This window comes from Aulonocara sp. 'chitande type north' Nkhata Bay, linkage group LG23 (genome assembly GCF_057382095.1).
Source record: "Aulonocara sp. 'chitande type north' Nkhata Bay isolate Kocher_YH1m ecotype deep benthic linkage group LG23, A_spYH_male_GT1.1, whole genome shotgun sequence".
NCBI lineage: Eukaryota > Metazoa > Chordata > Actinopteri > Cichliformes > Cichlidae > Aulonocara > Aulonocara sp. 'chitande type north' Nkhata Bay.
Genome location: NC_141365.1, coordinates 7,656,290 through 7,681,624, shown reverse-complemented (window position 1 = coordinate 7,681,624; position 25,335 = coordinate 7,656,290). Strand labels below are relative to the sequence as shown.

At 38.1% G+C, this 25,335-nt stretch overlaps 2 protein-coding genes across 6 annotated transcripts in view; one reads left to right on the top strand and one right to left on the bottom strand.

Annotated features, from left to right (window-relative positions):
* sbno2b (strawberry notch homolog 2b) overlaps window positions 1-8,078 on the bottom strand; it is a 65,858-nt gene extending 57,780 nt beyond the window's left edge. For 3 of the 4 annotated variants that reach the window (XM_086281512.1, XM_086281517.1, XM_086281518.1), the window contains exon 1: window positions 7,904-8,078. The gene's annotated coding sequence lies outside the window, so the exon portion shown is untranslated. Of the gene's footprint in view, window positions 1-7,281; window positions 7,435-7,903 lie in introns of those variants that run through there. The other variant, XM_086281513.1, reaches the window with a different exon arrangement.
* On the top strand, window positions 7,194-23,353 carry tm6sf2b (transmembrane 6 superfamily member 2b). Of its 2 annotated transcripts, XM_086281521.1 has the most exons (13): window positions 7,194-9,339; window positions 11,612-11,718; window positions 13,141-13,202; window positions 13,433-13,553; window positions 14,871-14,974; window positions 17,185-17,282; window positions 17,448-17,551; window positions 18,197-18,279; window positions 18,705-18,829; window positions 19,410-19,511; window positions 20,441-20,533; window positions 22,145-22,264; window positions 22,915-23,353. In XM_086281521.1, the coding sequence occupies exons 4-13, from the start codon at window positions 13,474-13,476 to the stop codon at window positions 23,149-23,151; spliced, it is 1,146 nt and encodes a 381-aa protein (XP_086137647.1). In that variant the 5' UTR covers window positions 7,194-9,339; window positions 11,612-11,718; window positions 13,141-13,202; window positions 13,433-13,473; the 3' UTR covers window positions 23,152-23,353. The 2 variants fall into 2 exon arrangements, with proteins under 2 accessions (XP_086137647.1, XP_086137648.1); XM_086281522.1 differs by lacking the exon at window positions 11,612-11,718 and having other exon boundaries at window positions 7,234-7,329.
* The last annotated feature ends 1,982 nt before the right edge of the window (window positions 23,354-25,335 follow it).

Below are 25,335 nucleotides of genomic sequence, written 5' to 3'. Positions count from 1 at the left end.
TGCGGCTTTTAGTCAGGTGCGGCTTTTCTATGGATTGTCCATGATTTTTGTCATATCGTAAGACGATTTGTTTTGTTTGTTCCGCTGTTGTACGGCACTACGTTGCCTGGCGGAAGGATCGGGGTTCAAGAGTGGTATGTTAGTCACATGTCCGTCCGCCAGGCAACGTAGTGCCGTACGAAGTAGCGCGAAAAACAAACTTCAAAGTAGCACTACGCGTTCAGCGGGAGTCGTGGATGATGAGCGGCGATAAACTTGCAAAAAGCAAGTTATGCCCAACTCCACCGGTGGATTCTGACAGCGTGGAAAAGTGTGAAAACATCCACGATCACCAACGGATTTTGAAGGGCTGGACTGCTGCATGATGGAGAGGAGGACACCGCCACGGCCCTTCTTAGGGTGTTCGACTCTGACACTGACAACGAGGATTTCTTTGGTTTTGAAAGTGACAACGAAGGAGAGAAGCGGAGAGTGGATGACGAAGCCATCCTGAGCCTGTTAGTATCCGACATTGGAGAAGAGGACTTTGGTGGTTTTAGAGCGCAGGAAGAAGAGAAAGATGGTGAATGACTGACTTTTCTTCTTGTTAAAGCCGTGTCACTGCACCTGAGCCTAAAAGGTAGGCCGAATCTATTTTCCTGGTGTGCTATAGGTTACTGTTATGTACTACATGTGCAAATATGTACCCATAACTTGTTTTTCAAAAATATTAATAAAAGGGGTGTGTCTCCAAACAGCCATCTCTTTCCTGACAATTCCCTTTGTGCATATTCTCTTACATATGATAAGTCAACATTGAAACACCTGCGGCTTTTAGTCAGGTGCGGCTAATGTATGTACAAAACAGGATTTTCCCCTGATTTTAGCTTGTGCGGCTAATATTCAGGTGCGCTTTGTAGTCCGGGAAATACGGTACAAAGAACAAGTGCCTACTGTATGATATGACAAGTCCCAGATGAGTCAGTCAGAATTAAAGTTGCAATTTGGTGGCCCCATCACAGAATAAGCTCTTTATTTAATTACTACAGATTATTTTGATGAACAGCTTGTCAAAGAGCATACACTGTTATGAGATTTACAGAAAAATTATACGAGGAACATGAAACACCTTATAACACATTGTGCTTAGGTGTTCCAGATACCAACAGAGACTGCACACAGCGGCTTTGATCTGCTGTGTAAACGTAAGATGACAGTAAGGTGAAAAAGCAACAATATATATCTAAATTTAAAGTGTCACCATGCATTACACTATTCTGAAGTAGGGCTGCTCAATTAATCGAATTTTAATCACGATTACGATCTGGGCTTTCAACGATCATTAAAAATGACTGAGCCGATTATTAGCCCCTCCCTCATTTATCCGCGACACCTTAAAGGCCGGTCCGTGAAAATATTGTCGGGCATAAACCGGTCCGTGGCGCAAAAAAGGTTGGGGACCGCTGATTAAGAGGACCCGAGGGAAGCTCGGAAAGCTAAGCAGAAGTTATTTGGAGAGTGACTGCCGTTGGTTGAAAAGAGAGTTTAAAAAAAAACAAACTTCAGTGGTGTTGCACACTATTTTATATTATTTTTTTAAAGTCATTGTTAACCCTTTAAAGCCGGTCAGAGCAGCACGCTCCGTTTTGCGTAACTATTTTTAAATCCCTGTAGAACCTGAACCACGTAAGCTAGCGCAATAATTTGTTTTGCATATGAAACCGGAGGAGTTGTACTTACATCTTATGCCATCAGCTTGTCCTCGGTCACGGTTTCCTTCCACATAAAGCTTTGCAAAAATTGCATAAAAAGCGCTTGCAGGAACAAAAACATAATATTCCAGAAACACGCTTTGCCGATCCGATCAGCTGTTCGTAACACTTCCCACAGTGAAACAAACGTCAGCGCGAACTGTCGCATGTCCGCCATTTCCTGGCCGAAACCGGAAGTGACGTCATTTCGCGGAAATGTAGTTTTTTACTTGTAGGCCTTAAAAACCTCTACTGGTCATGTTTGACTTTTCTGAATAGTTTCTGGGATGTTTGCACTGCTGGAAATAGTTTATTTTGATGCACATGCTGTTTTCTTTGCAAATTTGCATCATAGGATTGTTTTTTTTTTGTTTTTCCTGCAGTATATAAAAATTGGTGTATCTCCAAAATAAAACTATGAAGACACTCAAAATAAATTTCCTGTTGTTGTAAACTATTTTTTGCAACTTTTTTGTATTTAAAGTTTTGAGGGATAAACCTCTTAAATTTCTCCAAGTAGAAATATATGTAAAAAAAACAAAACAAAAACGATATAAATTTTTTTGTAGTTTATTGCACTTTTTTGCAATTAATGTAGTTACTATGGACTTAATGCATACATATTATTAAAATATGGGCTATAACAGTTATTTAGCAACTTGAAATGCTCCCACAAATGGCACTACAACATGTAAAAAAATAATATAAGCTCTGGCGGACTTGGTTCTATAGTAGGTCTTAAAGGGTTAAATAAATATCGTCAAATAATCGCGATCTCAATTTCAGTGAAAATAATCGTGATTATCATTTTTGCCATAATCGAGCAGCCCTATTCTGAAGTAGAATAAAATGGTAAAGTAATCCCATCCAGAAACCCTATGTGTCATACTTTATAATGTTAGGTAAAGACCCTACAATACTATAGAGGGAACCCAAACAATCAGCACTCAGCGACAGTGGAAAAGAAGAACTCCCTTATAATAGGAACAGATCTTCAGCAGACCAAGACTCCAGGAATTGCAGTCATCTACTGAAACTGGCTGGGTAATGAGAAAAGAGAAGAGAAAAAACAAAAGCACAGACAGACCGAGGACAAAATGCAAACTAAAACAATAGAGAAAACATGCAAAGCCAAATATGACTAAAACCGATGAAAAGTGCTGTGTGGAACTCATTTAAATAATGAATATGAGGCCCAGTACAAATTCTGTCAGAAAAGGCTAACATGTCAATGATGTTTTGGGTGGGGGATCTTTGAAGAAAAGTTGAATAAACAAAAAACTGCCATCTTTATCACAATGCTCAATAAAAGAAAAATTTCAAAAACTTGTATTATGTCATTACTTAGACAATATTCAAATGCAGTTCCGGTAAAGTACTGCAATGTGTTACTTTAGTAAGTGGTAATGTTTACCATAATCCATTCTTTTTATAACTCCAAATCCATTCGGTCTTTTCACAAATTCCATCTCCACCATTGCCACTGCTTCATAAAATGTCACAGATATGTTAAAAACAAGGAAAACTCTAACTTGCCTCACTTAAAAACAAAACAAAACAAAAAAACAAAGCCACGCATTCACATACACATAAATCAAACTGGATGATGTCAAGTGACATTAACTGGGCCATTTTTTAAGGACAAGGGTAATTAAGTTACTGCCAACAGTACAAATACACTTACTGCAGGATGAGGCAGGTTAAGATTTGGTTCAGGGTTTACATGAAACTGAAGTGGCTGAGCTATGCATCAGAGTAAGCTGACCCGCACAGACTGACAAGTCTTTCTTTTCCCCCCCTTCATTGTTAGACCCATTATATATTCTTGGAAATTCAGTGTCACTCTACTACGGAAGGACAAATATTTACTCACACTGACAACTTTGGGAAACCTTAGACGTTGGGATCAAACATATTTGTAAAATGACTAAAGAAGCTAACCTTTAAGCACAAAGGCACCAAACACTTGTTCGAAATGTGAGCTCTTGCATTAAATTCTTTTAAGGTTTGAAATGCTACTGTGTCTATAGTCTGGTTTACTAGCTGGTAACCTTGAATGTTTGGAACAACTTTGCAGTAATGAGGGGCAGGAAGAGAAACAGCATCATAAAGTTGCATGACAAAGCCTGTTATTTCCATTCTTATGGGACAGAAAAAACTAGTATACAACACATAACTGAAGACTTCGCTGATACTATTACATGTCTAGAAACTTTATGGTGGATTATAGTAATTAATCACTGCTGTTGGCATAAACTTCAAAGTATCTATGGCTACTGGTAACGTTAATTCCTCTCTCTCTTTTGCACTCACCCACTCATACACACACACACACACACACACACACACACACACACAGGTTTCAAACTTCCCATAACACTAAACTTAACGTCAGACAAGTTACCTAAAAGGAAAGCCTCTGCAGGTAAAAAAGTTTCACTTCACCTTCAATTTCAACTTCTCTTAACGTTCAACCGCAATGCAGCATGTTGTCAACGAATGGTCCACTAAGTATATTCAGCAATCTTTGACTGATGATTTGAGTCCTCGACTTTCAGGATGCATCCCTGACATACAATACCGGTTACTATTATTATTATTATTATTTATTCCCACAATCATTCTCTGCAACAGATCCAAAAAGCCAGTATCAGTTGACCTCTAAATACTTGCAAAGAAGCATTAATGTGTAATTTCAATAAAAACTTTATCTTAAATTCACTTGAAACTACTATACTTACAATTAAAAGGTCTAAACTCTATGGCTCTGTTACCAAGACATGAACTAATCCTAGTTTTACACGACTGAACACGTTTTTTAATCTAGGACTAGGTTCAATACATGTCCACAGAAAATCATAAAGTAAAGCAACGAGGCATGCCAGAGTGTGGTATGCGCTCCTGCATTTCAGTCATGTCTCACGAACCTCTGATGTGGCTTGGGAGAGATCCACATGGGCTCCAGGTCTGGAAAGGGGACAGGGGATACTCAGACAGCCTATCATAAAAGGCTGTTTCATAATACAGTGTAAGAGGTGAGCCCCATTGCCACATATTCATAACAACTCCTACTTGTGCTTTCACTCTCCTATCACCAAACATTTATATTTTTTTTAGTACACGAACTATTACCTAATGAAGCCCAGATTCCAGGAAAGCAGGAACTGAATCAAACGAATTACCTAGGGCCGATACCCCTCCTCCACTTCACATTTTTACTCTCACTCTAATCAACCCAAAGGCAATAAATGAGATTTATCACTGGCACCAATTGGAGAAAGGGGGAACAAGCTAGCAAAGACAAGGGCTGAAGGAGAATGGAGGCCAAATCACAAACAGTGGGGGGCATGAGCCATTGCTTAGTAGTGCATCACAGCTGTTTGGCCTCCCCAAACCAATAAGACCAGGAGTAACTAATTTCCCAATTTCATCTCAAGTCAGAAAGTATTTTAAAACCATAATCTACATGAAAATAACCCTGCAAATATTTCTCATCATGTAAACGTAAAGTAAATTCTGAAAACTTTTACCCGAGTCATAGGTAAGTTTTTCTAAAAGCAGAAACCATAGGCAATTAGTGAAAAACATCCCTTACTGCTCTCCCCTAAAAAATTTTCCTGACATCAGAAGGTCTACTTTCAATTCAGTTTTTGTCATTCAATGAGCACTTCATTTACAAACCAGACAATAAGCAGACTGTTATGTCTTCAGATAAATTACAATATACAGTTTTTGCACAATCACTACACTTTACAAGTTACTTTTTAAAGTGTAAAATCTTCACATGTAAAGCTTTTGTATTTTATGATTTAAACAGCGTGTCTTGATCTACATTCAAAATACTCTTTCCAACAACTTTCCAACGTCATCCGGTGGATGTTACTGGACCTTTTAGCAACCCTTGTACTGCATGTGTAATACTCTTGCGTTAAACAAAGCCTGAACATACATTACTATTTAAAAATAGTAAAAATTTCAGAGGACATGTCTTAACACTTTTAAAGCATATGCAACTTGCTAATCCTGCTATGTGAAACACCCACATATTCTCTGTGTGTCATCTTTGTAGTTCCTGCAGGCTCTAAACATGGTGCCAACAGATCTAGTGTGCAGTGACCCTCAGAGTCCCTGCAGGGCAGACAGCCATCAATTGTCTGGCACAGAGGAAAATTAGAAAAGGGGAGCTGTTCAGCATAAACACACACAGAAGTAGAAGTGGAGCTCAACCACTGTTATTGCTCATGCAAACCTTTTTTTTATACACGCACTTAAAATACAGCCTGGTATGCATGGTTACCAAAAGTAGCTATTATTACATGAGTGATTAACTGGTACTTTATTTGTTTTAACCAAACCAACAAAACTTCCCTTAAATTCAAAGCCACTTTTCTCTATGTATGGGTATCTGTAAAAGCATTATATTCTAGTGTAGTACTTAAGTTGCTGGGTAGGTGATATAATAAGTAAAAAAAAAAACCCTGTCTGTTTCCATTTAAGTTCAGGAGAGTGGGGGAGATTTGGCTGCAAGAGGGATTTTACAACAAACAACACCAAGTCAATTGACCTCATCACAGGGGTTTAGATATTTTTGACTAAAACTGTGACAAAAGCCTAGCATGTTGTTCATTTCGCAGCCACCAAATACTATCCATCAACAAAAGGAGAATGACATAATTAGAAAAATAGCCAGGCACCATGGCAACCTACTGTGTCAAGGCTTGCATAGGGCTCGACTAGCCTTTGCTGCAGGCGAGAAACACAGTGGAAACCAAATAGCGAAAATTGCAGGAAAGAACTGGAGGGGACAGCTATGTGGGAGCCATTTTCATTTCCTTATGAGTCAAATCCAAACGCTCCAATGTGTTTGGTTTCAGCCACATCAATCTGATTTTTTTCTGTATTAAACATATAGCTTAAATTCGTGGAAGACATGACCAGTGGCGTGTTTAATCCGGACCCTTCTACTATAATAAGTTAAAGCACCCTGGCACAGAATACTCGCATACTTTAGCCACCTCTTTGACAAACACAACATTCCTAACAGTGGTACATACACGTCATAATCATATAATGAAAAAGAAGTGTGCGGAAACATGTATTACACGCACAAAGTTTATTGTTACCAAGTACGCTTACAACTTTCAGCCTTTCTTCTGTCTTATTTGTTAATTAATACATTAGATGCACAAACTGGGGCAACATCTCCCCAAGGTCTCCGAGAACAACAGTACTTTTCAACTAACTTGACTTGCTTTGAGATTATACTAAATGGCGTTGTTCCCTCTCCTGTAATTCAGCTAAAGTTAGTGTGTACGCCTACGCGATGAAAGTAAGCAGCATTTTTTAAATAAGCTGAAAATACAGCTTGTGTTGATAAAAGTGGACGCACTGGTTTCAAACAGCACAAAGGAAAACAGCCAAAGCTCTGCGTACAGTATCACTGCCACTACTGTTAGCTTAGTGAACGACAAACGACATATCTATTACGGAGTAACAAACAAACCAACACTGGCTTCTGAATATTTCTAATTAATATGCTTCGTTTTCTTACCGAAAAATCTCGTACGACTGCTGGTCAAGAAAACAACGATTAGGCAAAGTATACCTGGTTTTACTTCACTAAAATCAACCATACTTTGTATAGCTCATTGTGCTAGCTCTGGTAGCATAGCTCATAGCCTTTTTCCGACTTTGGGTATGCTCGTTTTACACTAACATGCCTGGCACTTGTATGTTATTGGAGAGAGAATACACTCTAGTTTAGTACATAAAATATCAGTTTGTCCAGATTTGTGTTAAAATAGTTTTTGTAGCAACTGCTACCTGTTTCTCTTTAAATGATAAAGATAGCATGGAAATTTTTATTGACCCAAATTACTTGCTGGTTGGCTAATATTAAAGCGATAGCCACCGGACTTTCTCGAACACAGCATAACGAAGTAATTAACATCGCTATGTGTGTTTTATTTGCTCCTAACTTCCATGGGTTTCATGACATTACATGTATATCGATAACGTCCCATTCGTTTAATCCAGTCCAGGCGCCGAAGAGCCGGCGTAGCCCGTCGTAAAAAACGTGCGCGCCTAGGAGAGGCTGCCCTGAACGCATCTTGTTATAAGGCTACTGCCGATGTGTCGCTCGCATTTTCCCAATATAATCGAAGTACACTTACCGTTGACGTGTTTCCTATTCTCAAACCAAACCCCGAGCTCACGGCCTGATTTTGATCGAAGACTCGCGTCAAAGTAACAGAAATAGGGAATTTTATCCAACTTATTCTTCGTAGTTGTTTTCTCCACTTCCTGATTGAGACGCTGCCATTTTGAACAGCGAAAAAATATTTCCGCCGTTGTCGTCACACACAAGAGCCGCTCGTTCAGATCCCTCGAGGACTCTGCTTGTTGATCGAGAACAGAAAACAGAAGAGCACAGAAATAGTTAAGTGTTTGGCCCACCTGAGACAATGCGTCAAGTTAGACAAAATATATAAAGCGGTGACAAATGAGCGCTCAGCAGTTATAGCTAAGTTAATAAACAGCTGGCCAAGAAATAAATACTAATACCCTAATAATAACAAGCAGCTCAGTCAAAGGTATGCAGATGCTGAAATTCAGATCGACTATCTGATAAATAAATAAAATATTTCATAGTTTTAAAAACAAGTGTAAGTCTACAATAAACCAATATAAATAAAAATAAATAAATAATACCGACAAACACAGTTTTCACTGGTTTAAACAATATGTAACTTAATGTAAGTGTGCATTAGGTTATAAAAGTTTAGAGGTTAAACCTCGTAGTGCTACATCACCCCAACAGACCACTTTGCGCTCAGGCTGCAGTTTTAGGCCTTTTATTCTGTTGAACCAGCTCCCTTTTTGGGGACAGACACCTTCTCTGTTTTTAAGATTTGACTTAAAACTTTTCCTTTTGATATAGCTTATAGTTAGGACTGGATCAGGTACCCAAACTCCTCCTTAGTGGTGCAAGAGGCCCGGGTTGCTGGAGGCGTCCCATGATGCACTGAGGGTTTCTTTTTCACTTACTTCTTTTCACTTTCTGTGGTTGTACCCACTCTGCATTTAATCATTAGTCATTATTAATCTCTGTCTCTGGTCCATCATTGTGCTTTTTGTCATGTCTACCCCATCTCACTCCCAACCGATCAATGGCCGAGGGCTAACCCTCCTTCAGCCTGGATCTTTAAGAGGATTTTTCCGTTAAAAGGGAGTTTTTCCTTTCCACTGTTGCCAAGTGCTTCCTCATTGGGGCATGTGTGATTGCTGGGGTTTTCTCTATGTTACTGTATTGTCTTTACCACACAGTATAAAGAGCCTTCAGGTGACTGGTGTGATTTGGTGCTATATAAATAAAACTGAATTCTTAAAGTATGTCACTTTAAACGGTCTTGTTAGGCGCTATGTGCATTTGTTTTGTTTCAGCTACAGTTTTAAGAACTAGGTTTAACCAGATTCTTTATTTTCATATATTAATTAATTAACCTATTTTACAGTTTTTCCCTTCCATGGACCAACATTCTGTGCACAATCCCTACTGCTACTCTTGCAGGTTCAAGTATTACTCCTGAAACTGCTGATAATCATAAATGTAAGAAAAGTATGATTTATTGCTATGTTTTTATGCAGTTGTTTTTTGATATCCATATGCTTATATGTAGGGTGTATATGTCTCTGTTTTTTCCTTCTTTTTGTGAGGTTATTGATCCAGCTGTTGAGTTTCTACAAACATGCTCTAATTTTGCATCTTTGTCATGAAATAACCTTCAGCGCACATTAAAGTTGAATGTTTTTATCTCCGTGGGAGAGTTCAGAGCTCTCATAAAGACTCCTGTAACTAGAGAGTGTAACCGCTATTTATAAGCCGGACCTTGTATTTGTGTTATTTTGACTCTGACTTATTTTATTTTGTTTGATGTGTTTTGATGTTACATTTGATTTTTAACAGTTGGTCTCAAGGGACCTCCTGATTAAATAAAGGTGTAATAAATAAAATGAACAAGAAAAAGCACTCCAAAAGGAAAAAACCTCTTCCACAGCAGCCAGCTCACTGGACAGTATTCACTTTTAGGGAAATAGTATTATATTTTTATAGCCATTTTTTATATATTATATTCATTATATTAATTCATTTTGTTTTCTTTGTTTATTTTAAAAGTACTTTAATAGGCCTGCAGTGAAAAAAGTTTTTTTTTTTTTTAAACTGTAGTAAAAACTGCAAAAAACAGTGCAAAGTGCAGGTTTATGTGCAGGTGTATAGCATTAATTTCATTGTTTAGTAAAATTAGTTAAAAATTTAAGTAATAATCTTTTTAATGAACAAAAGGTTTTGATCAGAAATTTATTTTGTTTCCTAAAAAACAAAAAAAATGTATTCAGCAACATCGCACATCTATTCAAATTGTTATGTATTTTAACAGTTATAACCTCTTTCTGTAAATTAACAGATTCATAATAAAATCAATAAACTGTACTCGAAATTATCCCATGCCAACCCATTCTTTTCAGTCTGAAAACCTATTGTCATTTTTCAGTAACATTTCGAGCGTTTAAGAAATGGGTACTTCATCATGCTCAGAATAATGCACTTCAGCAATGTGTGTGATGTGGGCAAATGTGTGTATTGTGTTGACAATACACACAACACTTATAAGAAACATATAAGGTTATAAGGTTTTTTGTCAATTTTGGACCAATAAATTATTAGGTTGACCATGCAAATTTTAATGAACTGTTAATACAACTGTACACAGCTATAAAGTTTTAGCTGAATTAATTTAAAGCTTTTAAAGCTGTCTTCTTAACAGAGAATGACAGAACGGATGCACACAGATACTACCAAAAACTTAAACTCCTTGGCGCAGGTAAAAAGGATAAATCAGGAATGCCTTGAAGGAATTTCTTGAAATTTAGCACAAACTTTTGTTTGTAATGTAACACTGCCTGATTAGATTTTGGTATGCAAAGGTAAAAGTGTATGTACTGCCTAAGACAACTGGAAAAGTTCAGGCTGTCACAGGTACTCTTGCTCAGGTTCTACCTCACCATTCATCACAACAGCTTTCACCACTTTATTGTTTGGCTCCTGAGCTTTGCTGTAAGTGTAGAAATACAGTAAACTGGGTGATGGGCAGTATAAATACTTGGTTGCCAGTTACTCCATTTAACAGATGTAAACTCTTCCCGGAAAAAGAGGGCAAGGGAAAGGTCATCAGAAAGTTGGAGCTCTGACAACACTTTCATCCTTTTTCTCCCCCAGGACATAACCATCATAGAGCACAATATTTAAACAGTTTCCATGTGTTGTTAAAACATTTATGCAATATCATCTAGGCTAAATACCTGCAGTCCAGCCACTTTTATTCTCTTTGTTTCACTTAGACTCTAGGGTAAATTATTCTGTTTAGTTTATTTTGTCATAGTGTGAATATATTTTGCTTTTAACTCATCTCTTTGTTGCTCTTTTGTTTTTAACTATGAAATAAGGTCTAGGCAAATGCAGCTGAAAGATCAGCGTCAGCATGACTTCACATAACACGCTTTTAGCCTTTAGTCATGCACTGACTACTCATGCATTGTCATTCGTATATGTTTGTGTTCTATCAGAATCACCTTTATTAATCTAGCATAACCTTTAAATAACCTTTTTATTACAATCAAACAAAGGTATCACTTCATATGAGCCTGGACAGACATGGACATAAATTCCAACCTGACTGGCTGGCAGTGGCATATCAACCATGATGTCACACCACTTTCATTTCAGCAGATCTATCAGACTACTTCCCCACGGACAGTTATTCTATAAAAGCATGTTTCATTTAAGATGTGAAATGGAGTACATGCTCTTCTACCTCCTGCAGGTCACTCTTTCATTTTGGTATCAGTCTGTCCATCCTGTGATATTGAACAACGGAGCTGGAAGAGATCCAGTTGTTTCCAGCAAACACACATTGCCACAGCCTTCCTGGTAAAACTGCCTTCCTCTTATTCCCAACAATAGAGGTTGGTGGGAAGCAAAGGGCGATGTGTATGCGTGTGTGTGTACATTTGTTTGTATTCAAATTCACTCTTCTTTTCTTTTCTTTTCTTTTCTTTTCTTTTCTTTTCTTTTCTTTTCTTTTGGAAAGATACTGGCAGGGTGGTGCTCTTTTCTTTCTGTCAAGTATTCTTGTTCTCTCTTGTGTTAGCGAGGTGGTGGTTGATGATACAGTATGTGAAAGCAAAATAAAACCTTCATGATGCATTCTAGTTCTTTACAGTACTTTGGCTCATCTCTGAAGGTGTTTCCACTTAAGACAGTTACTCATTCCTCAGCTGATTCACTGTCCAGTAACAATAACTGCAAAGTCTCAGTTTCTGCCATAATACTCTGAGCAAATGCTGACTGATGTGTGCATCATTAATAAAAATCTGCTCTATGTCAAAGTTCAAAATGAACTGTAGTTTCTCAGAGTTTATTTGCACACAAACATAGCAGGATTTTATTTTATTTTTTTAGCGTTTGGCTCACCCTAGTGGAATTTTTCTGACAATGCTTTCTTTGACGTGAGCTGGATTATAAAGTTCGAGACCTCAAAAGCCCAAGCCGTTGTGCAAAAACACATAAAACCAGGCCATGGCACACAGGCATAGTGAGGATTTGGCTCTGTTGAGAAATTCTGATAATTAGTAGAAAAAGAACTGCGGAAACATTTCCTGTCTACAGTCTTGACTGTATGTCACAGATTAACGGTCTGCAGCAATCCTTCTTTTGACAGGACTATAGGAATGCTACGGCTCCTTTCTTTCTTTCTTTCTTTCTTTCTTTCTTTCTTTGAAAATTTGCAACTCGTTGAAAGCAAATGATTTACTTAAATAGAGCTCGGTGTATGCAGTCCTGTTTCAGCAGAAACGTGAATGTCACTCCCTATCAAATCAAATGCGCAGAAGATACAAACCTTACAATTAGGGTCTATTTTCTTGTGGGAAGTTTGCGCAAGTTCTCAAATGCTATTTGATGTGCAGACATTTTCATAACTTTAGAGTGTAAAGGGTTCATTAATTGAAATCAAATTTTGATTTAGCTTTTGTTCAAGTCAAGTCAATTCAATTCAATTCAATTCAATTTTATTTATATAGCACCAAATCACAACAACTGTCGCCTCAAGGCGCTTTATATCGTATCAGTTCAACACTGTTGTATTGTATGTCTGAGTATAGAGAAGGCATATTTCATATAACTAAGCATTAAATGCCTCACATAATCAGTATACGTAAGCTGAAAACGTTGCATGGCCTAATATGGAATGTAGGCCTATTATCTAATACGACTTATGTAAATCTCTGACAAAACCAAATTGCCCAACTTTCCCCCCAAAAGCTTCTTTGTTACCACTCATTCTTTCCCCAGTAAATGCCATGTCTGCCTCGGGCCAGCAGTAATTTGATTAATTCACCAAACGTAGCCAGACGGTAAGACCCTGCTCTCCTTCTTTTTCATTTATTTCACTGTTAAGGTTTCATTTTAAATGATACTTTGTGGAACTCATTCATCTAATTTTGCTTAATACCATTTAATTTCAGTTTTCAAGTTAATAATGTGCTGATGTTATTAATATTGGCTCAGTCGACTATTTAAATTTGTTTTTATTGCTGGATGAGAATGCTATTCACTTATAATTGCATTATATTTTCATCCTTAGTGTGAATCCTGCAGGGAGGGCGCTGAACAGCTATTGAAGAGATGGAGATTTTTGTCTTTCTATTCTCATTTTCCGCCCTTGGCATCCTCTATGCCATGAACACCATCTCTGAGCTTCAAGAGTAAGTTATTAAATGTACTGATTTCTTATCACCTTAATACATACAGTCTTTCCCATGAAATCATTGTAACACGTTATATATTATTCACTCACAACACATGCATTTTTTTAAACTATGAGAATAATTGTTAATATACAGTAATGTTAGAAATCCTTCCAGTATCACTGGGTGACAGCTGGTATACTTTTCTACCACTAGAGGACTCTGTAAGCTTAAAACTCAAACTGCATTAGTACTGGTGACTGTGATATACAGTATGTATAACAAGCTGAGGAATCCTTGACCATATTCAACCCCGTACATTCTATGACATCAGTTTAAAGAGTGTATATGCTAGTTGTGCAAACTCTTTAAAGCTAACATTTCTTGAAGGGAAAGGAGAAACTAAAAGGGAGCAAATAGAAGGCAAAGTTTGTGGGCATAATGATATGACTGATATGATGATGGGGTAATTGCTTTTCTAAGCTCTAAGGAATCACGTTCTCATTCAAGGCGTATCTCTTGTGCCTGTTTATTAGGATACTGTCTTTATAAGATTGTCAGCAGCTGATGGATAAACATTATAATGCTTTAGCCTGAATAAACAAAGATGGTGATAATATGCATGTTTTAGTCTTCCCTCACCCACAAAGCATTTCAGCAGAATTTTTTATTCTTCCTATGTGAATATGTCTCCACACAGACATTTATTTATTTATTTGCCCATGTGGACACTGACAGTCAATATGGACTGCACAGAAGAGTTTGATAAATTACTCTTGACATACAATATGCCTTGTGCTCTTCCACTCCACAAACAAACGGTATTGTGTGCATAAATCTTCCTGTACTGTTGAATTGGAGGGGTAGCTAGGGAGCATGCCTTTGCTCTCATAGCATTTGTTTTCCTTCTGTGAGCACACACTGTGAGTTTTGTGAGGATGCAATGTTGTTTACTAGGAGATACCTTGAGCACATTAATCTTTTCCAGTGTAAGGCGGAGGTACCTTTGACCAGTAAACATGGAGGGCAATGCTGAACTAACATGGCCTTAGCTTGCTGCATCCCACACCTCTGCCTATGATTGATTAAAGTTTGTAAAGATGTGCTTTTAGCTACTACACCAAGAGAGATGGGATATAGCAGATGAATACTGACTGTGGGAAAGTACGTACGTACGTACGTATATATATATATATATATATATATATATATATATATATATATATATATATATATATATATATATATATATATATCAAAGATAGCTTGCTATCTAAAAATGTTAAAAAAATGGATATTTTCTTATGACACATTGACATTTCTCTGTTTCCACAGGCCTTATGTGATTCTGGAGATTGGTGTTGCTGTGCTGGTGATTGTGTTTCTGTTCTACTTCCTCATCACTCGTGGAAACGCACCTAAAGACTTCTTATTCTTTGGTAATCAACGCAAATATGTGCATTTCTCAACTTACTTGCGTTGCATTTCCAAATACACTATGGAATTTTAATGACTGCTATGCATTGTTCCAACTCCCACAAAAGGATTTACAGAAGCGTGAAAACATGAATTGTATTCAGTGTGATTTCACCTGATATGTTGAAAGCAGCTTAGACTGATTAGGCTCAGAGCAACGTTTTACCAGGCTTTTCTAAAGCGTGACTGACCCAAACGCTCCCTGCAGACTGACAACCCTCACAGCTCTTGCACTTACTTAACCTTTCAGCTATTCTTTTAAAACGGAGTTTTTGATTGCTTCTTAAGAAAAAAGGTCACAGCTATTTCGTAACACAGGACACGGTCGTTGCTCCTGTATAGTAGAATCTGGATTGCCCTACTGACTCAGTCTGAATAATTTGAGGACCTTTGTAGTCACTTTGGTCATATAACAATAGCAGCTTGTGCACTTTTCATGCAAGTTTAAAGAATTCTAAAATATTTTGTGCTGTAATGTGAATTAGTGTGACCGGTCAAACTGAGCTTCCTCTCTACCCCAGGGTTCCCCCCTCAAATTGATCCCTGCAGCAGATGCTAGGGGCTAGGCTATTTGGGTGGAAATTTTAAACTATTGGCTGTGGGTGCTCAAGGCAGTGCTGGTATTGTCTATAAGAGCCAAAACATTAAATGAAAAGAAGTGGCAGGCTTTTCTCATTGCTAGAGGGCCACAATCTCTCTGCTATATCACCTCTTAGATCTCAGAGATAATCCTAGTGGAGCTCCTCAGGATTACATGAGGGAGACAATATGTGAAACAGTGGTTTCTGTATAAAAACACAGATTCTGCAGTGGCCAGGTGGTAGATCATTGTAATGGCTTTCACAGGTGTTCTCTTTTAATTGACTTAAACTGCAGACGTGTATTTTTTTCTATATATCAATGATTATACCCACTTTATCCTGTACAGGGGGCTGTAACCTGCACATATTAGTACTGGGCAACATGAAAGTTTGTAACTGTGATCCAGATAGTCAGCTAACTTACAATGAAACAATAAAATAAAGTAGAAAACCAACAAAAAACCCAATAAACTTGAGGCTGTTCATAGATGTATGAGAACCTGGAGAATAACCACACAAACACAGAGAAAATTTGGAAAATCCACACAGAAAGGCTCTAGTTGATCAGCAGACTCAAACCCACAAGCTTCTTGCTGTTGTGCAAAAGTACTAACACTTGCAACAGTGCACAATGCATAAATGGAAGTAGCAATCTAATCAGCAGTACAGTATGCACAAACAGCAGTTTGCAATGTATAGAAGTTGGCTGTTGTATTTTATAATAACTGCTATGCTGTGCTGTAGAATAGCAATCATTTATTCTGTCACAATAACTCTACCAGATGGTCTATCAAAAGTCATGCTGCTGCTCAGTGGCATTCACAATCACATCATTTCCAAGCCAATTAGATCACGCCTAAGATAAAATCTGGACATCTGGAAAGGGAGTTGCTGGTCAATTGTTTTATAATGAAACATACTGTATGCAAATGATACTGAATAGCACATTGCATTCTGTTATTTTAATGCTGCAATATGGGTCTAAAGCAACACTTCAGACTTTGTAATTTCTCAAAGAGAGCTTGAATAGAATGTAAACTGTAGTATTAATAATAGTTCATAACAACAGTGTTATTGTTACAGTTTATATTAATAGTAAGCCCTCCATGCCAATAATGTGTATGTGTGGCTTCATTCTTAAATATTATTTGCTAGACGAGACCTTTCAGTTCTCCTGGGTCCTTAACCTAAGGACAGAAGTCTGTTCACCATGGACTCGATTTAAGCATGCACAGTCTACCTCGTTGCTCAAGACTTAATTTTCTCCCCAAGCTGTTCCATTAATCAATCACCTGCCATTTGAAGGAAAACCTTTTAAACAAAAAAACAATGAAAAAGGCTCAGAAAATCTAGAAAGATTTGATGTCATGTTCTAATATACTTTAATTTATAGAGGAATTCAGGTGTCAGAATATGCAAAAAGAGTAACTTTTAATATTATAGTGCCTTCCGAGTTTTTCAAGGTTCTAAAGATATTGTACACTACCAATTATCACCTACACACAGGCACAGAGCTGAAATTACAGGGCTTCTGGTATGAAGCACACAGGTTAGCCTTTTAAATATCCATTAAATCATTTTTTCCCCCACAGTTTTTGCTGAGTTTTCTTTCACATGTATCATTGACCTGACAAGTGCTCTGGAATATGATGGCATTATTTCTGGCTTTATGGAGTTTTACCAGAAGACGGTAGGTTTTATTCTTATTCTTATTATTCTTATTTATTAACATTTAAAATTCTGAAATTCTAAAAAAAAAACAAAACCCAACAAACACCGATCAAAGCACAAATAACCATGTTAAGCAAACATGATAATAATGCTGTGAGGCATGTGTACAACTTCTGTGTTTCAGGGAGAGCCCTATCTTGGAACGTCGTATGGCATCATGATGTGTTACTGGGATGGAATAGCACACTTTATCATGTACCTGATGATGATCAGCAGAATAACAGACAGGTGGGTGATGCTAAAATCACATCACATAATGTCTGCATTAAATGACAATAGAGAGATCTACAGGGTAGGGTCCCTTTCAAAATGCGAAAACACACACAGGATGGTATGAAAACTGTCTGTGTATACAGTCTAAAAGCAGTAGGAATGCATTTCAGTGCAAAGATAAACTTTTCTTTTACAGCATATGTCAAGCTTCAGGCTTATCTTTTTCCTGTATTTGAGCTTTTCTAAAGAAATAGTAACTGAGCAAATGATGTGTTTCACTTTAGAAATTCATGGGTGGATTTATCACATAAATCCCAGACAACGGCTCGAGAAAAAAAAGATTAAAAAAAAAGAAAACAAAAAAAGAAAGCCTCCTCTTGAGTGAGTTAGTCATAAAGTGCAGCCAGTGAGTTCAAGAGTTCAGGGGGAGCACAGCCTTGGGGATGGCGCTATCATGGATATTAAATCCTCTTTTAAACAATATCAGCCTTTTGTCACTTTAGAAAGTGAGCTAGGCATTGTGTTATCTGTAGGATGGATATGAGAAGTTCTCAAAGATCATTTATTTAAACTTACCCAGCCTTGAAATTTAACATATAACTTTCCATCTCATTTGATCTCTTTGGTCTTTTTTTCTGTATTTTTCTGTTTCTCTCACAGGAAAGCCTACCGCACTCTGGGCCTGTTCTGGGCTGGCTCTTTGTGTGCCAACATGAGTGTGTTTATTGTCGGGATAGTGGCAGGTGAGCCGCATCTTCAATCCGCTTTCTGTCTGTCCCACGATGACAAGCTTTAATCAGGCAAACATCTGCCCTGCCTTGTACCATCAGTGTCACAGTTCAGCCTGCCAACTAAACACACATGCCCCGTGTCTCGCCTGCCATCACAACCTCACAGAACAAAGCAGCAAACAGACTTAAAGCATCTGTTGTTGGCATTTCAAACTGCATACATAAGCGTCAGAAGCCCAGACTTGTCTGGAGGCAACGTGATGTTCGCTCTGTTATGTTAGCATCGATACGCTGCACATCTCTCTTTTGCCTCGAGTATCACAATTGAGGTTTTAATAGAAAGCTTAATTGCTCATTTACATTAAGATGTTTACAGGCGGTGTTTGTATAGTTAAGTGCATGCTGACAATAAGTGTCTATCTTTCTCTTTGTGGCAGGTAAATATGGGTCAGAGATCCATCCAGCCTTCTGGCTCAATTTTCTCTTTCTTTTGATGCCTGTTTTGGGAGCAATCGTTCTATTCACTCGGGCAAAAGATAGACCGCTTATTGGTGGATACAATGTAAGTACAGAACATGAATAATTAGACATTTATATGATTGTGGAGGGCTTTAGAGGTGCATTGTTGCTCAGGTGAATATGATCCAAACAATGAAAAATCTGTGCGACTATTAGTGTAGTTAGAGTGGTGTGCTTGCTGAATCTGTTAGTTTTTTAAAAACAACAATTAAATCTCAGATTCTTGCTTTTTCTATCATATTATGTAGTATTTTGTTCCAGTTGAGTCTTAAAGGGCCTCAGTTCTGCAGATTTCCAGTTCCATGCCAATTTATCTCACCGGCACCGTTCCTTTAACTCAGCTTTCTGCTTCCATGCTATCCTCACAGTCAGAGTTGATAAAAAAACATAGATGAAGCTCAACATTTAGACACCTGAGCCATGATTGTTTGATTGCACATTTATTTATGCCAGGGGGAAGCTGTATTTGAGCTATAACTTGTTGTGGTCTTCATTTCAATTCAAGTTAGGCTGACTTAATTTAAAGCACCTGCAATCAATACTTTTCATAGTGAAGGAGAAGGAGGTGAATATATTTGTTTTGAGTCCTCTTCACATATCGACAAATTCTTAACATTCCACAGGCCCAGCATGCTCAGAGCCTGAAGCTGATCTGGCGTCCTTTGGACATCATTCTGCTGTTTCTCCTGATAGCTGCCATGGCCTTCACCATCCTGAGAGGCTTGGTTAGTATGTCATATATAAAATTTTAAAGAGATTTTAATGAAGGACTACAACTGTAGTTTTAAAAGAAAGTGAAAAAAGACAACAACTGATAAGAAGCATCATCTTATTAGAAAAGCTGGAGTTAAAATAATAGTATTTTTATAAGACATATAATATGTAGGTTATGAAGTGCTTGTCAGGTCACATCTAGTCATATGATCTTTCACCCTGGATTCAGTGTATCTCGTTTCTTTATTGGTCTTTTCTGTGACTGACTTAAAATAGCTCAGTAATCATACTCCTTAAGCCTGGCAATACAGCAACTACCTATGTAAATCCACATTAATTGACACTGATCACATTTCCTCCTTCACATAACCAAGAGTCCAGTTTATTTTATGCTAAAAGCTCTAAAAAAGCAGGCATATTAACATTTATAGAAGTCGACCAGCTCTTGTTATTACTGCGATGTCGATACTTCCAGGTCACTTCACTCAGTTGGGAAACTTTCTAAACAAAATTGACTGTTTGAATGCAGGCTGACTCCTGGGATATTCCCCATTTTATATTTTTTTGGACACTCCTGCTCAAGGTGCAGTCAAACAACTCTGACAGCTTCTTCACTCCTGGAAGACAGACAGACTTAAAAAGAGGGTAGACAAGAGAGTGGGAGATTTAGAGAGGGTGTGACACAGTGCAGGCAGAAACTCACGAACCCCTCAGTATACAGTGAATAAACATGTTTTCCAAAATGTCAAACAATTCCTTTAACCATGCTCAGTGTGTTATTCTGTTTAGTCACATTGACAAATCTTCTCTGGATGTTCATTTTGCTATTTTGACAAGGGAAGAGAATCGTTCAGATCTACGCATTGGTATTTTATGCTGTTCTCTTAAACTGAACTACACTGTAAGGTTTTTCTGTTGTTATGTTGTTTGCTCTCTGTAGGTGGCTCTGGACTCTCCACTTGAAGCCTGTTTCATATACCTGAAGCAGTATGAACCTTACCTGAAGGATCCTGTGGGCTACCCTAGAGTTATGGTGGGTGTTTTATTTTCTCACCACACTCAGCCTTTCTGCCTGCCGTTGCTGGAACACCTGAAAGCTCTTCTCCAGTCTATTTTAAATAACAAGCCACATAATGGACCTCTGCTTTCATGGATCTCACTATGAGCGTGCTGGAAGCTTGCCCTTATCTCCCCCACTCTTTCAACTCGCAGCTGATTACAAGGCCCTTTTTCATCATTACAGCAATAACGAGCGTGGGTTGAGAGGCCAGCGGATCTTTGTGTCTGTCTTTCATTTGGTTAAGATGGATAACACATTATTACTTTGACGGGCATTGGTCTGCTGTCTTTTTATTTTCTTCCTCTGACCCTGTGTAGCCGTGGGTTTTGTTGTGCTTTGTTTGGCATACATGGCTTTGTCAATAGGTTATCCAAGGACCTTGTCTGGACTGCAGTCCAGGCACAATTGAGAGTCAATGATCAGACAGATGAACCGCATGCTGAGAACTTGATAAGGTAATCCCTGCCCAAAGCCTCCCATCAGCATCTCGCTGGGCGGGAGGAAGATGCGTGTGCAGCATGTGGAAGTGCGTCTTGTTTAGCAATGTTTGCAGATCTGCGTTTGTGTGTGACTGCCAAGGCTTCATGGGCATGTGCAAAGAAATCAAATGAAGTTTGGCTTACCGGGCAATCCTGCTCAGTTTCTGAACTAACCGACCTCTTCATTTATTGATGATGATGAATGATATGCGACAGATTACTGTGGCTGCACTAAGAAGGCATTTCAACAAAAGACTGAAGGGCATATATGATTGGCTTTCAGGCCCCGAGCTCAACTCATTAGAATTCATCTGGACCTAAGACCGAGAATGAAAGGAAACCGTTCACTGGTATAATTTGAGGCTTTTATAAAGTGGGAAACAGGCTTTCATGCACCAAATATTTTAAGTTGAAGGTCAAGACTCTCTCTGTAACGACCCTTGTGTGGAAATGGTAATTTGTGCTGAGGGTGCAAATTTGTGTTAGAGAGCATGCATAGCTGAGAAGCAGCAAAACACTGCAGTGCTAAAGTTAATGATTTTAGTATTTTCTTTTGATTATTTTTGTCTCTTCATTTTAATTATTGAATTAATTGTACATTCATCCAATGTATGCAGTTCAACTGTGGGATAAAAGGTTAAATTAACCCCCAGGATATAACTGGAAGGGACAAAGCGGAGTATTTTAATTGTGATACCTGCCAATACTAATTCTCTTAGGTTTTATTTCGATTAGTGCTACTTTTCTGCAGCACATTAAAGGGCGCTCTGTGTTTGCATTTTGAGGCTTAAGCAGCCCTCTTCTGTATTCACTGTGAGTAGCTGAAGTGCGATGTGGGCCAGTGGAGACTGAGGATGTACTGTATTAATTGTCTGCTGGACTGTTGGTCAGGGCTCAACAACAACACTGACTGACAGTGATGGAAGAATCTTTCAGCTCTGTTGGGCACGTCCAACCATATCCTGAGCAATATATCCTGGAATATACAAGATATTATAGACAGAGACTACCTACTGTGAGAAAGATACATTTTTAGTATTGTGAGATATGATATGAAATCATATTATTAGACTAATGGTGCAAGCTTTTTTTTTTTTAACCCTAGATGCTGCACCTGTTCTTTTATGCACTACCCTTGCTGGGTGCTTTTGTTTATGGTCTCCTCAAGCCTGGGTGCACATGGATGCCGGACTGGACCATCTTTCTTGCCGGAGCTATGATCCAGGTAACGCCACCAGAGGACAGACTGTAAATAAAGAAAATTACTATGAATACATAGTTTAAGCTACAGGTCTTTGAATACTGATGCAAGATTCACTGACAGTTTTCTGCATTGGAAGCTGCTGTGATAATTGCTGCCTCTGACCTATTACAGTTTTCCATCTGCCGTTTATGTTAAATAAGAAGCGGTCCAACACATGTCAGGGCAATTAACTCCATCTAGTGAGCTTTCATCTTTCTAAAAATGACCTGGACAAAATTTATCCTTTGAAGCATATTCTCTGTAACAAACAAGCTGGTGGTGCTTTCTCTCCATATTGCTCTGACAGAAAAATTGGAGCCATGAGAAGAGAAACTACTTGATTAAAGCCTTTTTGCACACTCTCTGTCTTCTAAGCCAACTTCCAGTTAGACATAAAGATGACATTTTCAGATGTCGTTTATCTTTTTTGTTAGTAGCTTTATCTTGTGTATTTTAATAGACTAATAACAGTGGAAAAATTTGTTTATAATTTTTGGAAAGAAATACTGAGGCATCAAGTTATCTGTCATCAGTGTGCAGAGAGAGTAAGAGACGAGTAAAAGCTGATATGTAAAGTAATGTCCTCCTATATGCAAACAGTTTGACCTCTTTCTTTCTCTTTCTCCTTTCAGTGCCAATGGTCCCACATCGGGGGATTCCTCCACCCTCGCACCACAGCGCCGTATCGCATTCCAAGTGATGCTTTCTGGTTGGTGCTGGCAGCTAACTTGGTCTATGCAGCCACTCCCGTCCTTGTGGCCCTGCGGGTCTACAGCAACCCCTATTTCTTCCTAAAAATTGCTCCCTTCCCTGGGCAAACGGGTTTACCAATCAGCGAAGAGAAAGACACCAAGTATAAACTGAAATGATCATTTTTAATTTTCTCTGACCTTTGGAGGTAATTACTTATCTGATGATTCATGAAGAACTGTTTTCTTTGAAAGACCATGTTTCAAAATGCCAAAATACAACTTATTTTGCTGAATGTCTGTGGATTTATTGGTTATTTCTTTGCTTTCAGCATCTTTTTCTCATATTGTATGCATAAACAGTAAAACCACAAATTGGTCAATGTCAATGTCAATACCATCATCTATACATAACCATGGCAGCAGAAAGCTTGTATAGGAAAAGCAGGGGTATTTGGAGCCACTTGGATGTATACTGAGACAACTCATCAGCTCACTTTTTTGGAGTGCCATAATAGGGGTTAACCCTTTTAGTTTATAGTAAAATATTTAAGTAAGTAACAGGTTGAATTTAATTAAGATAATGTGCCCACATGATGAAATGCAGACTTGGTGATTTCAAGACTATTCTTCTTGTGTTGACAAATATTGCATAGAGTAAAATAAAGTGGAGAGTAGAGCAAAACATCAATGTTTTGTCAGCTACTGAACGTGATGTGGCAGCTGGTGCATAGAAAGGTATCAAATGAGCCATCAGCTGATTTGAACTGTCACTGAGATCAGCCTGTGGGCTGAGCCTAACTACAACAGCTTGAACTAAAGCTTTATTCAGTTTGCTGAATTACACAAAATTAAGTACAGATATTCATGGCCTCAAAAGGATGAAAATAATCGGCAATGACAATCATTCGAGTTTTTCTCAAAAAAATAAAAAAAATAAAAGCCAGTTCATTAAAAATGTACAGGGTCCACAAGATCAGTGCACTACATCAGCCCAGCTTCTATGGACTTCTGCGCCCTCTATTCACTTATATTTGGCTGGTTCTTTGAAAATTAGCTTTTGTAGAAAACTAATTTGATTTGTAATTCAGTTCAATTCAATTTATTTATACAGTGCCAAAATCACAGCAACAGTCACCTCAAGGCATTTTATATTGTAAGGTAGACAATACTACGATAACAAATACAGAGAAAAACCCAACAATCATATGACCTCCTATGAGCAAGCTCTTTGGCAACAGTGGGAAGGAAAAACTCCCTTTTAACTGGAAGAACCCTCCAGCAGAACCAGGCTCAGGGAGGGGCTGGTTGGTGTGAGAGTAAGTCTGACTCAATGCAGAGATTCAATATCATATTACATCTTTTTACATATATTTAATTTGACAGATTCACTGTCTACTCTGCACAGAATAACCGACATACCTCTTTCTTTACTGGCAGAGTACCTTTCGAAGGTTTGCCGATGTGTTGCAATTTCAAGCACAGTTTCACTCCAAGCACTGTGTGGGTAGTTTTAAAGTTACAATTGGGAGATGAAGAATTAAATATTTGCTGCACCTGATGATTTTACTCATCGTTCTGGATGGCATTTTTGCCATTAAAAAAAATGACACGCTATGACCTGTAAAAGATACAGATATGCAGCAGGACAACGCTAGAAGAAAAACAGCCGACTCTTCAGAGAGGTGCAGAGCTGAGGCGTTGGACTGAGTCATAACACAGTCCAATCTTAACAAACAGAAAACATGTAAATAAAAAAGACTTACATTTCCTGAACATACCATATTCCCTCACAAATACAAACCCTTAAATGTGCTTAAGATATCAGAGAAGAGAGAAGTTTCAAAACTTGTATAAGAATAATATTTGATAGTATTTTTCAAGTTCCAAGTATTCCATATGGTACTTCTCTTTACATGTAGGGGCTGCTAAGAACTAATTTTTGATATTTTAATTTTTCACAGATGCTAAAATACAAATAAATACAGGGTACAAACAAGGAGAGCAGTGATACCTATTTGTGTGGACTGAATCCAAATAAAGCCATTATGGTGAAAAGAACACCAGTAATTTAACTCATGTTTTGCAGTTTGGCTCTTTTATGAGATCAACTGATGATCTGATCAACTTTATACATGTTTCAAAGTACAGAAAAACTTTTTATTATATTTTCGCACAAAAGTGAGATGTCACACTGAGCTAACTGACATCTTGCAGTATGCTATATAACTGAGACTCTATATGCTCACCTTTTCCCACCCAGCATCACTGGAGCCAGGGCAGATCATTACTCAGGGACTGAGTGGCAAGGATGTGCCGACAGCTGTTGTCACTCAGTCACTCTGGTGAATATACACAACTAGT